Raw genomic sequence first — 15,162 nt, 5'->3', positions numbered from 1 at the left:
CTCATCCCAAACAAGGATGCAAGGTAGAAAGGCAGCACGCATCCTGCAGCTGCACAGGAGGCAGAGATGGCATGGGAAGCCAGGCAGGGCAGCACCGAGCCCCAGCAGTCCCATCGGCACTTGGAGCCAGAGCAGGGCTTGGGGCAGCTCAGCGCAGGGGGGCTGCTCTCAACGGCAGCACAGGGATGCAGGTGCCGTCACGCAGAATCCACCCACAGCCCTCCGCGAGGGAAGGGATGAAGTAATACGCACACAAACGTGGCCACGCAGCTTCTGGGAGACCCCGACAGATGCTTTCCACCGCTGCTCGGGTGCCTCCCTTCCTACATCACTACCACAGATCTACTGCCTGCCCGCTGCCTGACTGCACAACTCACGCAGACAAAAAGTCCCTTGTCTTAATGCTTTCTTGCCTGCAGGCTGCCCTGCTCCACTGGGAGCTTGCCACAAACCGTGTTTCTCCAGGGGCTGCTCCTCAGAAAATACCTTCCCTAGACGCCCCATAAATTCTGGAATTTTGCTGCTAGAGGACAAATCCTGGCAGGATCACATGCGCAGGCAGGGTGCCAGCTGCCCACACTGCCTGTGACGCACCCCGGTGTCCAAAGCACAGGCAGGGTCCTGGGGCAGGCAGGGGGCTCAGCTGCCCTGGGTGGCTGGGGCTGTTAGCAGGCAGCAAGAGGGGGCAGGCGGGCTTTGTGAGCCACGGCACAGCACAGCACCGCAACCATGGCTCTCCCGAAGCAACCCTGAGTGGCAACAGAGCTGGCTGGGGGGCAGAGGAGCCCCAGGTGGTGGCTGACGGCTGGAGATATGCCCAGAGGGAAATGTGATGGTGGCTCGACAGAAAAGCCCTGCCACCAGGCTGCCCCGCCGCCACCGGCACTGTGGGGGTGAGCCAGCGCCCTGCGATGGGATCCACTTGCTGCCTTCTCGCAGGCACAAGCCCACCAGCAGCAGGGCCTGGACACCAAGAAAGCTCCTCGCACTCCACACACACAGGCAAGCTCAAGCACATCCTTTCCACTGAGCCAGCGCCAGACACGGCCTGGAGCTGCCAAGGCCAGGAAAGCACCATCTGAAGAGGGCAATCCAAACAGAACAGGAACAGAGTACAAAGGATGGCCTACTCCTCTTTTTCTTTCTCCTCCTCTTCCCTCTCTTCCCCAGGCCAGCTGAGCACTCGGAGCGCACTGAGGAGCTGTTGATGCTGGCACTGTCAAAGTCGGATTCCTCCCGTTCCTCCTCTTCGCTCTGCAGAGGGGAAAACCAAAGCACACACAGTCCAAGCGCTGGCATCCCAGCGGTCACTCCCAAAGAACACTGCTCTGCAGCGGAACAAACCCCTAAAGACCCACATAAACCCACATGGGATCATCGCCCAGCGGCTGAGCTCCTCAGGGTACCCTCCTTTCCACATGAATAGACTACCCAGAGCAGCAGGGATGGCGCAGGGTGAGTGTGCTCCTGGCACTGACAGACAGGCTTCATAGGTGTCACAAGGCATTAGGAAGCAGAAATCTCCTCTATCAGATCAATGTCCTAGCCAGGCAATCTATAAGCGTAGACCCGGACTATCACTAGAGCCTGAAGGCAAATACCTTGCACTGCTCAGCACAGCACAGGGACAGTTTGTCCACTTCACAGCACCATCAATGTGCAGTCACCAAGCGGTCAAGTCCCTGCTCGGCCTCCTTGACAAGAGGTGGGCTCTGGGTTTCCCCTGCAGCCTGCGATCCCCACTAGCACAGAGTGCAGAGATATTGCATGGTGCGGCCGGCCCAGCATGCTGGGAAGGGCTCAGCATCTCGCAGGTGTCAGCCAGCTGCAAGAGCCCACTGCTGTGACAACATCATCCTGGGTGCAGACACCCGAAACAGAGACACGTGGGGGGATGACCCCCTGCTCCCAGTCCTGTGCAGTCAGGGGCCCCCTTCTCCACTGCTTGGAAGAACTTGGCTCCCTCTCTCTCGACACCCATTTCAGCTTGTGTCAGCCCATTTGCATGCACGCACGTAGGCATTCACGCTTGACCTGCCTTACAATGTGCAAGGAGTTATACAGGCCCAGCATTCAATGGCATCAAAACATCAGAACACATCTGAATTCTTATTCTGAAGACTTATGCATGCAAATACCCGATTTGCACATTATTAATCAGGTGCTTAGCACTCCAGCTGCAGGAGCAAGCCCAAGCTCTCGATAACTCTCAGAAAGGCACAGATCTAGGTGCACCCAGAGACGGGATGAATTTTTTGTGATGTGTGATTGAAAAACAGCAGCAGCGAGTGGCTGCCTCGCACTGCTCCTTTTGCTTCAGCCTCTGACGCACAAAGCTATTTACAAACAGGTTGTGTTATGTGAACTAGAGCTAGAGAGTCGGTGAGCTCCAATAAGGGTGAACTAACGGGATTTTGATCAATACTATTATCAAGACCTACAAGAGTTCCACCCCTATTCAATACTTATTTAAGACACTTAAGCTTCAGAATGCTCTGCTAGTCTTTAAAACATGCCTGGTATTTGTATGCTGACAAGAGCACAGCACGCAAACTGCAGTGGCGCCCTGTTGCCGCGCTCTTACTGGGAATCTCTGGTACTCCTGGGCTACACTGCGGGATCACAGATGCCCGGTGGCAGGCTATGCTAACATAATTAAAGCATTTGGTAATTCTCTTAGAGGTATGGTTCAGCTGGAGTGCAAGCCCCAAAGAACTGCTTTGCAAATGAAATCTGAAATGATGGCATTACCAACCTCACCACTGGAATTAAAGGTGGTTATACGATTTTAGCAGAAATTGTGCCCACACATGACATCTTTACAAATCTAAGCCTGAACACAGCTCTCTCTAGCAAAGGGATGAACGAACATGCTGATCAGAGACTGGTGCCTCGCAGCGGGGCATGAACAAGGCTGTGACACCCCCTACACGAGGGAGGCTTCTAGGGGAGGGCTTGTCCTGTCTTTTCTCTGCCACACTCCCCTGTACCCAAGGCCCCATGCAGAAAATGGAGGCGCACACTTACAGAGGAGCCCTTTTTCCTTTTGCTGGGGATTCCTCCAAACCGGAATTTCAAGCCTGCCATCTTTTTCCCCTTCCCTTTTTTCTTCCCGTCTTTGGAGCCCTTGATTTTCTTCCGCACTCCTGGACCTAGAGAAACAGAAGATTTGTTTGGTACTCTACAAAGACCTGTCCCCCAAAACAGTGCCCCCCACCAACTCCAGGATTTACAGGGAAGATGAGAGAGCACTGGGGATCACAGGGAGCAGGGCAGTGGCTAACACCGTCCACAGAGCACGTGCTTCGGGGCAAAAGGCTGCAAGCCCAGACCCAGCCCTTGCAAAGAATCGGGGGAGGAAAGCATCTGCCCTGGGATCCAGGAGAGGGACCGCAGCCCACAGACCACAGGGCTGCAAATACCAAACCAGGACTTGGGGGTCTGCAAGGTGGGGAGAAGAGGCGGCCGCAGAGAGGCAGGAATGCTGCACTGAGCCCGCTGCGCGGGAAGGCTGCTGCAAGCTGCACTCTTGGTCAGCTGCCAGCTCTGAGCCGCTTGTTCAAAACCTCTCGAGGCATCAGGAATTGACAACTGCACAAGTGGAACAGCAACCTTCCCGAGGAGGAACATGGCGCCAACAAAGGGAGATCCCTCCCTTTCCTGCTACTGCCCAGCTTCTACAGCAATTCACACAGCCCCTTCCAAGTGTGGGGAAAGCAGCATCAATCTGCTGTCAGAAACAGGAAAATGTTTACAGCAGGAGAGCCCTTTCAGTACAAGTCAGACTATTTCCAGAGGAGCTACTGTAGATTTATACAGTTGGCTCGCTCCTTGCAAGTGGGCTTTGAAGACAGTCACCGTCCACCCACCTACCAGGAGAACAAATCCTTTATTCTGAAAAAGAGCTGCAGCCTTACTGTCAGTGCCATTCCACCACTGAACTCCTTGCTATCTCAGAGACAAAGCACCCAGCTCAACTGCCAAAGGGCTCATGTTCATCTGGCCAGACCACACCTGCTCTGCCAACGCACCTCTGCCCTAGCCTTGCTAACCTACATATCCCCTTCAGCTTGGACACTGGACTCTGAGGATACTGCTGGTTTCCAGAGGGCTTTACAGCCCCACTGAATCCCCCAGGAGAGAAGATGGCACAGAAACACATGGCCCAAACACGTATTGAAGATATAAGAATGAAGTTGAGCATTAATTGCCACAAACTGCTGGAAGTCCAGAAGGTCCAGAGGCTGCCAGGGTGTATTGCCATGGTTCACAAACCACAGCCCCCTCTAGGACTTCTGCAAGGGAAACAGGAGCTGCAGACACAACTCTGGCACTACCTTCGCCTCCCCAGTTTGCTGCAGCATGCCTCCTGCCTGGAGATGCTTAGCCACCTTTGCCAGCCTGAAGATGCGGCTGGCTAGCTCCACAGGTGGGCCATATGCTACTGGTGAGAGCAGCCCCTCCACTCAGCCCACCGCGGTTGGCACCTACCCTTGCCCTCCTTGGTCTTAGCCTTCCTGATGACAGTGGGCAAGGCAGACTGCTGTGGGCTGGCGGCAAGCGGTGGAGCGACGGTGACCGTCTCCACAGCTGCAGCAACAGCCGCTGCTGCCGCTGCTGCTGAGCTGCCCTTGAATGGGTTGTTGGCACTGAACTCTCGCCACTTGGCACCAAGCACGGTCATCATCTTGGACATGGGGATCTTGGGGTTCTTCTTGGCGATCAGAGGCCTGCAAGGTGGGTGAAAGGGAAAACCACACATTAACAGAAAAGCTTTGCTGTGCGTCCACTCCTGCTCGTCACCTACTGGTACTTCAGCCCGAGAAATGCACCAGTGGTGCATGCCTCACAGCAGCAGGCTGCTGCGGCCCACTGGTAGCAGCTCCACTGGAAAGGCACCAGAAACCAGAGCTTTCTTAAAAAAGAACATGGAAAAAGGGGGCACACCAAAACTTCCTCTGAGACCACCTTTCCCTGAAATACCTGTTGTGTTTTGAATGGCTTGCAGTACAAGCAAAAATTCATTATTGTTACTCAATTTTTCTCACAAAACTTTTCGAATAAGCACACACCACAAATGGGGGTCTGGAGAGAGGGAGAGGAGGGACAAACACTTCAGCTGTTTTCCAGCCAATCCTGCAATTAAAATGGAGTCCTGAGGACAGGGTCAGGCAGGGAGAAGCAACCAGGAGCTCATGATGCAGAATTTACTTCACAGCTTCACCCACTTGATGGAGCAAAGCCTAAACCTCAACCACCACCCAAGGCCCACTCCAGACCTACAGTTTCCTACCTGAGGAACTGGCTGAAAGCCTTGTAATTAGTCAGAGTATGATAATCTTCTTCTGAGAAGATGTAATCTACGTCATCGAGGCCCCATTCTTCCATCAGCTGGGCTGAGCTCTTGGGCTCCTGTAGATTTAGAGAGACATCATTAACATAAACGACCGCGGCTCTGCAGACAAGCAGCACAAGGCTGGGTCTGTCACGTGCTCTGTATCAAATGCTCTCCCTAGTCAGCGACCCGCAGCGATTTGCTTCTGTGATTTACAAAACAGAGCATGCACAATTTCTTAATAAACTAATGCTTCCCACAACTCCAAGAGGCAGATTAACATGGCACTGTCCAAATGCTCCCTGTACCATGCAATACAATGCAAAGCTTTGGCAGGTTTCGCATCTCCGAGAAACTCCATTTCCTTCTGCATGCCAAGATAAATAACAGGGAAACACAGTTTCTCCTCTCCCTGTTGTTCACCTGCAACCTCTTCCTTGCCAAACTCAGGGCAGACTTCTCATAAAACCTCCAGGCCACTTTGTCTAAGCACGAGCTGCTCTGCCACTCCCTGCCCCCGTGTTCAGAGGACAGATGCAATGAATCTAACCTATTACTGGCGGGATGCGGGCAGACGATCCAAGAAGGCAAGCTGCCTCAGACTGAGAAGCTGCCGCCTGTCAGAAGGTCCAAGCTACCTGGCTAGGCCTCCAACCTCAGAGGAAAATACGCTGGCTTCATCACCACAAAAGGCACCAGGAGGAGTTGTGAGCACACATTGCCGCGTAGCTAAATTGGTCAGCCCGCCAGAGAGTACCTTGCTTACACTGCCTTGCTTTACACAAAGGGAACTTATCCACCAGCACAAGGTGACTGGCCAGAAAACATGGCTCACCTCTCACACTGAACGAGGTAACTCGAGCCCTGGCAGGGTCTGGCCACACCCTGCGGTCTCACGCTCTAGCACCAGCTCAGGATAAAGGAATCCGGTACCTTTAGAACTCCATCCTCGTTGTCATCCTCCTCTTCATCCTTCTTCTTCCGTTTTGGCTTTTTCTCCTTCTTGTCCTTCAGTTTTTTCTTCTTCTTTTTGTTGGGGGAATAGTCACTCCCTTCACTCTCAGACTTCTCCTCGATCCCCTCATCATTGTCTGACATTTCATCATTGCTCCCCTAAAACGGAAAGTGACAGTGGAGAAAGAGCAGGGCCTGCCCCGCCTCCGCTCTCCTCCCACAAACCCTCCCAGGCAGCATGAAGCAGCTGCTGTCACCAGCTAAAGTCACCCCTCCCTCAAATAATCCTGCCATTACACTGCAAGGCTGGGGGAAAACACCACAAAAATCAGATTTGGGAATGGCGAGAAGCACCTGACTGCAGGAAACATAGACAGAAAGAAATCCTTGGTTTATCTGGAGGTGTTTCTTCAGGGCAGTTCTGTGATCCCTAACCAACCTTCTGGCCCAAGTCCCCACCTGTAAACGGAGCCAGTCCCTCTCTCCTCTCCAGGCGCACTACAAACACACCTGCTCATGCAAGGCAACCCACACTCTGCGGAAGCACCGGAAACAAGAGAAGGTCGTGCAATACAGATAAAACTGTGCTTTGGAAAAGCTTGTCTAGGCCAAAGTATATGAAATGGAACCTTCACGCTTTTGCCTCAAGACTCATTCACCGAGGGGTGCAAGAGAAGCAATGCTGAGCCACAGCCGCGCAGACGGATGCCTGCTCTACCTCCATATTGTAACGTGCTCCTCTGAAAGTGCCCAGATGCTGCAATACCACAGTGTCCAGGAACCAGTCTGATGAGCAGCGGTATAAACAGAAAATCAGGAGACAGCAAGCCAAGTAAGCAAATGTGCGCATTAAAAATAGCTGTGTAGTAAACCAAAAAGCAACACCTCTAAGAGGCAGCTAACTGCTCTGCTAAAAGATCCTAAATTTTCAGACGGGAAACATTTAGGCAATGTTTTTAATTGCTATAACACAGGTAACATATGATGCTCCTTCTACCTTGTGTTTGCTTATGGCTTTACACAAAGAAAGTCACATTCTTCTATCACCGTGTGAATGGCTAAGAAACTAAAGGAAACGAAGAGAAGATCTCTTTAGTCACATGCAATCTTTTAGCTCACTGGACAGGTATCACGCTAGGGTTTTGCTTTGTTGCTGTTTTCTTTTTCTGCCCAGCTGGGCACTATGTGCTGCAGCCAAACTGCGTGACTACAGGAGGATTTCAGCTGTCACATGAGCAAAACAGTCCTGGTGGATGCACAGAGAGTCTTGAAAGGGGCAGGAGAGCAGAGCAAGCGAGGTGAGCCTGGCTGAATTCCCTCGCTTTCAGAGACAGACAGCCACGTGAAACCTCCCATCTCCAGCAGAGACTTGGTCACACACAGCTTCAGCAGCAAGCTGAGCCAACTGACGGATGGCTGACGGATGCATTCTGCTTCCCCGCAGAAGGGACCAGGCTCAGATGGCTACACCAAGCTGCAGATAGCTAGAGTGGAGCACGGTCAGGGGGAATTTAGGTTTCTTTCCGGGAGAGAGACCGTAACCCGCTGTGCAACTCCGACAGCAACCACATCGCCATCCTAAGGAACGCCGGGTGGAGCACTCGGGTCCCGAGAGAGCCTGAGAGGGTTTGTGTGCGTTAGGGCATCCCTCTGTCCCACCCGGACGGCTGAGCCCTCACGCCGGCGTGCAAAGCAGCACAAAGGCTCAGCGGGATGCTGCCCCGCGAACAGCGCCCGGCGCCACCGCCCCGGCAACGGGAGTTTATCGTTAACGGCCAAAGGCAGTGGCTGCGGAGGGGCGCAGGCGGCCATGGAGGGGTTCTGGTGCTTGTGGGCTCAGAACAAACCGAGCCTTTCCTTCAGAGGGGCTATAAACAGTTGTAATTTGGCACGGAATAATTGGTTGCCATGGTAACTGCTGCAGCACAGGTTGAAATTCCCCCTCTCCGCTCCCTTCTCTGACAAGGACCTTCATCTCCATACGCGGAGGTTCCAACCGCAGCCTGGTTATTTTATGCAGATTTTTCCGGGGGTTTGCAGCACCGGCTCCTGCGCCAGGGCTTCCGTCAGCGTCACCGCAAACCGAGCGAGTTCCACTGCGGCTGGTGCAGGCAAATTCCCGCACAAGCGCGGCGTGGCAGCCCTCCCGCCCCACGCTCCAATGACAAAACCAGGGGGCTACAGGGTGTCGGCCAGTCACGGCGTAGGCACTGGCCTCACATCCGAGGCTTGCACCTCCCTCCCACCTTCCTCTAGCAGGGGGAAAGCCCACTCACCCTACAAAACTCTGGAGGAGTTCAGGAAAAGGAAGCCTCGCTCAGGGGCCCCCCGGCCTTTTATCTCCTCATCCCAAAACGCAGCCTGGGTGCTGCTTGGTGCCTACCAACACCTACAGCACCAGCTTCCCCTTGGCTTTGATGGACGAAGGAACAGTCTCCCACAGGCAGAACCAAGGCTGGTTAAGACTGCCCACACAAGGCCTTAATTCAAAAACAAGTGCAGTCCACGTTCAGCCTTATTTTCTCCCCACCCCGAGCAAGGCAGCATAGGAAAAAAAATGTGTCCAACGATGGAAGAGGCACAGGGAGGCAGAGGGCCTGAGCCAGCTTTGTCTGGTATCTGCAGAAAGAAAAGAGCATCACCATGGCCACGAACGGAAAAAAGCTTCCTCAGGGCCACGGCTTCTGCAAAAGGCTGGCAGGCAACGCAGCGCAGGACGGCATCAGCTTTCTTTAAATCCGCAGTGCATCATGCTCCCATCAGTAGCAAAAGCACTTTAACGCGCTACCTCATCCAGCCAATCTGTTTTTACAAATCCCATGGGGAGCAGCTGGAGGAGGGGATGACCGGAGGGGATCGGCATCGTTCAGCCCCGGGTTGGCAAGGGACGGGGTGGGGATGCACCTAGTTGTGCTAGATGAGCGACTTCTCCCCAGCCACAGCATCACTGGGGAAGGATGGGGACTGAAGAAACCTCCGCTGTTGGCCCTTTCTTCCCAGCACCCTATTTGCATTCAGTCAGCGAAAGGGCCAGCACACAAGATGTCGGCTCCTGTCCTCACGTCCAGCACTGCCCGGGGCCGGGAGAGCGAGAGGCAGAGCCTGTGTGGCACAACACAGCAGCCAGCCCAGCTCCGGGACCGCACTGTATCTGAACCAGGCACCCCGGCAGGGCACAGGCAGCGCCAGTCAGCCTTCCTGACAAGAGAGCAGACCCCCAACACAGCCTTGGGAAGGCCTGATCCTCGAGGACACGACACCTCATCTTCACTTTCCTACGGAAGGCCCAATGGCCCTTCCACGTGTCAAATCCTAGAAGCCCCTACACTGTCTCGCTTGCAAAATGCCCTGGACGAGCGTGGCTGACACCAACGTTCACAGAAACCTCCAAGCCCTGCCCTGGTCACACCCCCAATGCAGTGTTTTGCATCTCCCTCCTCAGAAACATGAGCCCCAGACGCGGCATCGGTACAGGACAGGACGGGGCAGAAAGATTGCCTGCCCCTGGACACAATGGTAAGGAGGTGCTGCACTGCACCACAGGCAGGAGGGCTTCAGTGAACAGGGACGGACGGTACCATCACGCTCACCAACATATACACCACAGCCAAGCCCCTCCAGAGGGGCCAGGCAGCCGCGTGGCTGCCACAAGGCACGGTTGCCATTTCCTCCCCCAGCTGCTCTCCAGAGACCACTCACAGGGCAGATTTCCACCCCAGAGTCTCAGAGCAGGACAAGAACTGCTCAGACCCTGGCTCTGGGTCACCTCCCAGGGCCAGGAGAGCCCCTGCTTGGCACAGGAATACCCCGGTAATGCCCCTCCTTTCCACCCGGTGACACCCAAGAGGTGCTTGCCAGCAGCCAGCCGCACCCTGAGCAGTCTGCCTCTGCGCCACGGCCAAGAGGAGCCCCCCAGGCCGGAGTGAGAGCATGCAGCATTACCTCCTTCTTCCTCCTCTTGATTTTGGCAGCTTTGCCATCTTTCAGCTTCTTGGATTTCTTTTTTTTCTGCACAGCGACTTGCTCTTCTGCGAAAAACTCATCGAGTCCTTCCAGCACCCCATCATCTTCTTCTGGGGACAAAAGGGACAGCTCACGCAGACAGATTGCACAGGCACGCAGGACCCCACGTTCACATTTATCCTCATAGAGGAGCACACCCAAGCGGCAGCATCAGGCTGTGAGACGTGGAGCTCCATGGCCTCTCGTGGAGGCCCTCGTGCCAGCAGCTGATCCGCTACTGACCCTCAAGGGAGCCCTGGCAGGGTCTGGCCTGGTAGCACGTGCCCCGGCACTTCTCGGGCCCAGCTCCTGGCCACCACTTGCACATGAACATCCACGGTTTTGGCAGTCTGCAGTCCACCCTCAGGAGATGGGGGCACAAGGAGGCCCTCACACGCTGCCTGCCCTTACTGATCTGGGTGTGCAGGTAACTGGGGAGTGCTAGGCTCTTACTTTTCAGATCCCCAAGCAGAGCCCATTAAAACGGATTCAATGGAAGGTCAATGAGGAAGAGAAAGGCCTTGCATGGCAGATGTCTGCCACAGCTCCACACCTGGGGAGTGCCACGGGCACCCAGCTGGGCAGCGGATGCCACCCCAGGGACCCCGGCCCCAGGCAGCGACACCAACCCCAAGAGATGCTCTCACCTCACCACCACCGTCATCCCCCCAGACCCAGTGAGTCCCAGCATCCTGGCCAGCCTTTGCACTTCTTGACGGCCTATATCACTATTTTTATTTTTAATTTCTGAGCTTATACAGTAAGAACAGCCCGGAGTCGTTGGGACAGACCTCCGGCCTGACTTCAGGCTGTGCCGGTTTAGGCTCCGGTGGTGCAGGCGCCTGACCCACCCACTTCACGGGGAATGGGGGAGGAGGCCGGGCAGTGCCAGGAGCCCACCCCCGGCGGGACCGGCCCCACCACCTGCCCACGCACGTCAGGGAACCTCCGGCCCATCGTGCCGCCGAAGGGGCTGCGGAGCCTGGCCTCCCCTGCGCTCACGGCCAGGAGGGGAAGGGGAACGGGGAGGGGAAGGAAGGACCCGGGGCCGCCCCCGAGCGAGGGAACGGCGGCAGCCCTGAGGCTGGAGGGACCGGGCCGGCCCCGGGGGTCAAGCCCGGGCCTGGCGGAGCTGCCGGCCCCGGCCGCGAGGGTAACGGGGCCGAGCTGGAGGTGCCGCGGCCCGCCGGGGACCGCCCCGGGGCCGGGCCGCGCCTCAGGGGAGGCCCCATCACCCCTCCCGCCCCCCCCCCCGCCGCCGCCGCCGCCGCCTTGCCGCCGCCTACCCGAGACGTCCTCCTCGTTCTCCGCGTCGTCCGGCAGCTCCCGGCCGGCCCCCGCCGGCCCCCGCATAGCCGGGGCGGCGGCAGCGGCCCGCGCCGGGGCCGAGCGGCGGGGCCGAGCGGCGGGCGCGGCCGCTCCGCGCCAAGATGGCGGCCGCCGCGCCCCGCCCCCCGCCCCGTGACGCGACGCGGCCCCGCCCCGCGCGCCCGGCCCCGCCCCCCGCCCCGCCTCTCCCCTCCCCGAAAACCCCCAAATCCCCCCAAATCGGCCCCCGCCGCCAGCGGAGCGCGGGGTAGCAACAACTCTCCCCGCCGTTTATTCCAGGAAAGCAAAACTGTACAAAATGGCCGGCGGGCCGGCTCAATCCTCCTCCTCCTCCTCCTCCTCGTCCTGGTTGATCTGGAAGTAGCGCAGCTCGTAGCTCTCCTTGCTGTTGGCCACCACGCGCAGCCAGTCGCGCAGGTTGTTCTTCTTCAGGTACTTCTTGGTCAGGTACTTCAGGTACCTGCGGGGAGAAGTCCGGCTCGAAAGCGGTTCTGCACTCCCAGACGGGCGGCGTTTCAGCAGCGGCACCTCTCTGTCCCCCCTCCCAGGGCAACGCAAACCCCTGCGCCCGCCGGCTTCCCCCTCCGCCGGCAGCAAGGCACGTACCAGCAAAGCTTCTGCCGGGAACCGCTGCCGCTGGGGGAATCATGCCTGCAACACCGAGCCCGGGATATCTTTTCCCCCCACCTCACCCTCCGAGCACAACACCGTATTTCCACGCCGCCGGTCTGACACACCACAGCACATCTCTGCTCGGACAGTGGCTAACCACTGTGTCCAGCTGCTGGGAAGTGCCGGGTGCGGCACCACCCCGGACAAAACGGGTCAGGTGAAAGGCAGGTGCCTACAGAGCAGGGCACTGCCCCAATTCCACACAGTTTTCCTCTTCCCACCGTTTCAGACCTCCAGCCGTCTCACCATGCCACCTCTGCCACAGCAAAACCCACGTTTATCAAAGTCAGAGAAAGGGCAGGCAGCCGTGAAAAGCAGGCAGAGGGCAGGAGCCCAGCAGGATGGGAATCATAATACAGGAGCGGAAGAGCTCAGCTGCCGATCTATCCCCAAAACTCCACACTTGGCATCCTGCACACCCTCCCCCACTGCCCAGCCCACCAGCCTTCCCGGCAGGAATATCGACCGCATATTGCTCGCAAAGATCATTTGGGAATGGTAGGTGCCACACCGAGCATCATGCAGCATTTAATCAAGAGTCTTGGCACGACTCCTGCACCGAGACATCTCTTCACTACCAGGCCCTCCTGCCAGCCAGGCTCCCATCTGAATGCCAGCGATCCCCTACCGAGGGCTGCCTGCTGCCAGCAGCAACCAACCATGGCTCCGGGCGCCGGCAGCAGCCTCAGGATGGCACCCAGCACCGCCGGGACACAGGGCTGCCCCACTGTCTCACCTCTTTGAGAACGGGACCTCTGACGTGACCGTGATCTTGCTCTTGCTCCTCTCGATGGTCACCACGCCCCCGCCCAGGTTACCGGCCTTGCCGTTCACCTTGATCCTTTCCTGCAGGAACTGCTCCTGCAAGAGAGGAATGCCACCGCTTAGCCAGGGCCACCACCTCCCGCCAGACAAGGCCTCCCCAGCTCGCTCGCGCCCAGCATTTCAGCTTTTTACTAGAGCTGGGGAAGAGACAGAAGTGCTGTTATGTCCGGGGAAAAGCAGAGCAAAGGTGCCTTCCAGCAGGCTGGGAGCCTGCCAGTGCCTTCCACAGCTAATCCCACCGGCCCATTCCAACCTGCACCTAAGCGAAGCTCTCAACTCCGAATGCACCAGAAGAGTGAGGTAGGGACACATTTCCTGCCCTCCCAGGGGACAGCCAGCAAAGCAATGGCTGGCTTAACATCCTCCAAGGATGCCTCAGCCACAACATCACGCTTCAAACCCGTACCCAAGCACAGCTTGAACGAAAACAGGTTCAGCAGAATCGCAGCGCTCCCAGCCCTTGCCGTTCCTCACTGCGCAATGGAAAACTCACCCCGCGAGGGATGAAGGGTAGCACTGTTTGACAGGTAGGGAAAACGCTCGCGCTTCAACTACAAAGTGTTTCAAACCGAGCCACATCTCGTGGCCTCCAGCACCACCCAGGCTGCCTTTGTCTGCGGAGCATTTCCCAGCGGTGCAGGCTTTTACGCTGCACCGTGGCAGGGGGCAGAAAAGGAGCACCGGGGCAACAGGGGCAGCTGGGGCTGTGCTCGCCCACATGCTGTTGGAAGCAGAACTAGCAGCTCCCCCTCCGAGAAGGGCTGGGGGGCAGCGGGGCCGTCCCGCCTGTCCCCGGGGCAGCAGGGAGGCCCCCCACTCACAAAGTTGGCGGCGTCCATGATGCCATCCTCCACGGGGTGGGTGCAGTCCAGGGTGAACTTCAACACCTGCTTCTTTTTTTTGCCACCTTTCGCTGCAGGCTTCTTCTGCAAGCGCGGGGAAAGAGAGAACCGTGAGGGATCGGCCCCGGGGCGGTGGGAGGGGGCCAGGCCGAGCTCCGGGCTGGAGGCAAGGGGACCGGGCCGAGCTGTGGGTGGGCGGGGGAGAGAGAAGGGGGGAGCGGGCCAGGGGCAGCGGGGAGAGGTAAGGGCTCCCCCCTTCCCCCAGCGGCCCGTCCCCCCGAGCCGCACGCCCGGCGCTTGGCGGGCTGGGCCCCGGAGGAAGCCCAGGCCCAGCCCCAGGCGCAGGCCCAGGCCGGTCCGGAAGAGAACGGGCGGGGGCAGACGGGGCCGGGGGAGGACGGAAGCCCGGGCGGGAGGGGAGGGGGTAAGGGCCGGCCTGCCGCCCGCCGCCGGCGGAGACTCACCACGGGCGCCATGGCGGCTCCAGCGAAGGGGCAAAAAGGGAGCGCCGCGCCGCGCGCATGCGCGGAAACAGCCTCGGGCGGCCAGGGCGCATGCGCCGTCCGCCGAGCCGCCTGCGCCCACGCCGCCGCCGGGCCGCGCGCCGTGCGCAGGCCGCCCTAGCCGACCGCGGAGAGCGTCGATGGCTTCCGGCCCCTCCCACGCACGCTTCTGACTGCTCCGCCAGCGCATAGTGCTGCCTTGGCCGGGCGGCGCAGGCGCGCGGCGGGCAGAGCCGGGGGCGGGGCCCCGGGCGGTGGGCTGGGAGTTGGGGCGGGGTTTCGGCCTGGGGCGGGGCCGGAGAGAAGAGGGCGGGGTCGAAGAGGAGGGGCGGGGTCGAAGAGAAGGGGGCAGGACCGTGAAGTAAGGGGCGGGGCCGGGAAGAAGGGGGCGGGGCCGATGGGGAATTGGGCGGGGGCTGGGGAAGGGGGCGGGGTCGCGGAGAAGGGTCCGGCGGGGTCTCGGCCCGGCGGGGACCGAGGGTCTGGGGTCTCGCTGAAGCACGGGGCGCAGCCCGGGACCCCCTCCCCCGCACCCCAGGGTGGGTGCCCCGCTGCCCGCGGGGTGCACGCATCCCCGCACCCCGGTCGCTGCCCACCGGTGCCCCCCCGCCCCCCGGCCCGCCCTCTCACCTCGTGGGGACCACCGGCCGGCCACGCGGGAGCCCGTGTTCCCCCCAACCCGGCTGCGCCCCAGGGGTGC

General features: G+C 58.6%; 2 protein-coding genes across 11 annotated transcripts in view; both read right to left on the bottom strand.

Annotated features, from left to right (window-relative positions):
• CHD5 (chromodomain helicase DNA binding protein 5) overlaps positions 1-11,784 on the bottom strand; it is a 31,959-nt gene extending 20,175 nt beyond the window's left edge. For 2 of the 10 annotated variants that reach the window (XM_075027094.1, XM_075027099.1), the window contains exons 1-7: positions 11,578-11,782; positions 10,232-10,362; positions 6,269-6,448; positions 5,294-5,412; positions 4,492-4,730; positions 3,028-3,152; positions 1,131-1,254 (exon numbers count right to left, since the gene is read on the bottom strand). In XM_075027094.1, coding sequence (XP_074883195.1) covers positions 1,131-1,254; positions 3,028-3,152; positions 4,492-4,730; positions 5,294-5,412; positions 6,269-6,448; positions 10,232-10,362; positions 11,578-11,644 — 985 coding nt within the window. In that variant the 5' untranslated portion in view covers positions 11,645-11,782. Of the gene's footprint in view, positions 1-1,130; positions 1,255-3,027; positions 3,153-4,491; positions 4,731-5,293; positions 5,413-6,268; positions 6,449-10,231; positions 10,363-11,577 lie in introns of those variants that run through there. The other 8 variants (XR_012650294.1, XM_075027097.1, XM_075027096.1 and 5 more) reach the window with 8 other exon arrangements.
• Positions 11,785-11,868: 84 nt separating this feature from the next.
• On the bottom strand, positions 11,869-14,572 carry RPL22 (ribosomal protein L22). The gene is made up of 4 exons (XM_075027116.1): positions 14,424-14,572; positions 13,939-14,043; positions 13,029-13,153; positions 11,869-12,080 (listed from the first exon to the last, which is right to left on the bottom strand). The coding sequence occupies exons 1-4, from the start codon at positions 14,433-14,435 to the stop codon at positions 11,936-11,938; spliced, it is 387 nt and encodes a 128-aa protein (XP_074883217.1). The 5' UTR covers positions 14,436-14,572; the 3' UTR covers positions 11,869-11,935.
• Between the last annotated feature and the right edge of the window lie 590 nt (positions 14,573-15,162).

Source organism: Buteo buteo, chromosome 5 (genome assembly GCF_964188355.1).
Source record: "Buteo buteo chromosome 5, bButBut1.hap1.1, whole genome shotgun sequence".
Taxonomy (NCBI): domain Eukaryota; kingdom Metazoa; phylum Chordata; class Aves; order Accipitriformes; family Accipitridae; genus Buteo; species Buteo buteo.
Note: the sequence above shows the minus strand (reverse complement) of the source record. Positions and strands in the feature narration are given on the sequence as shown.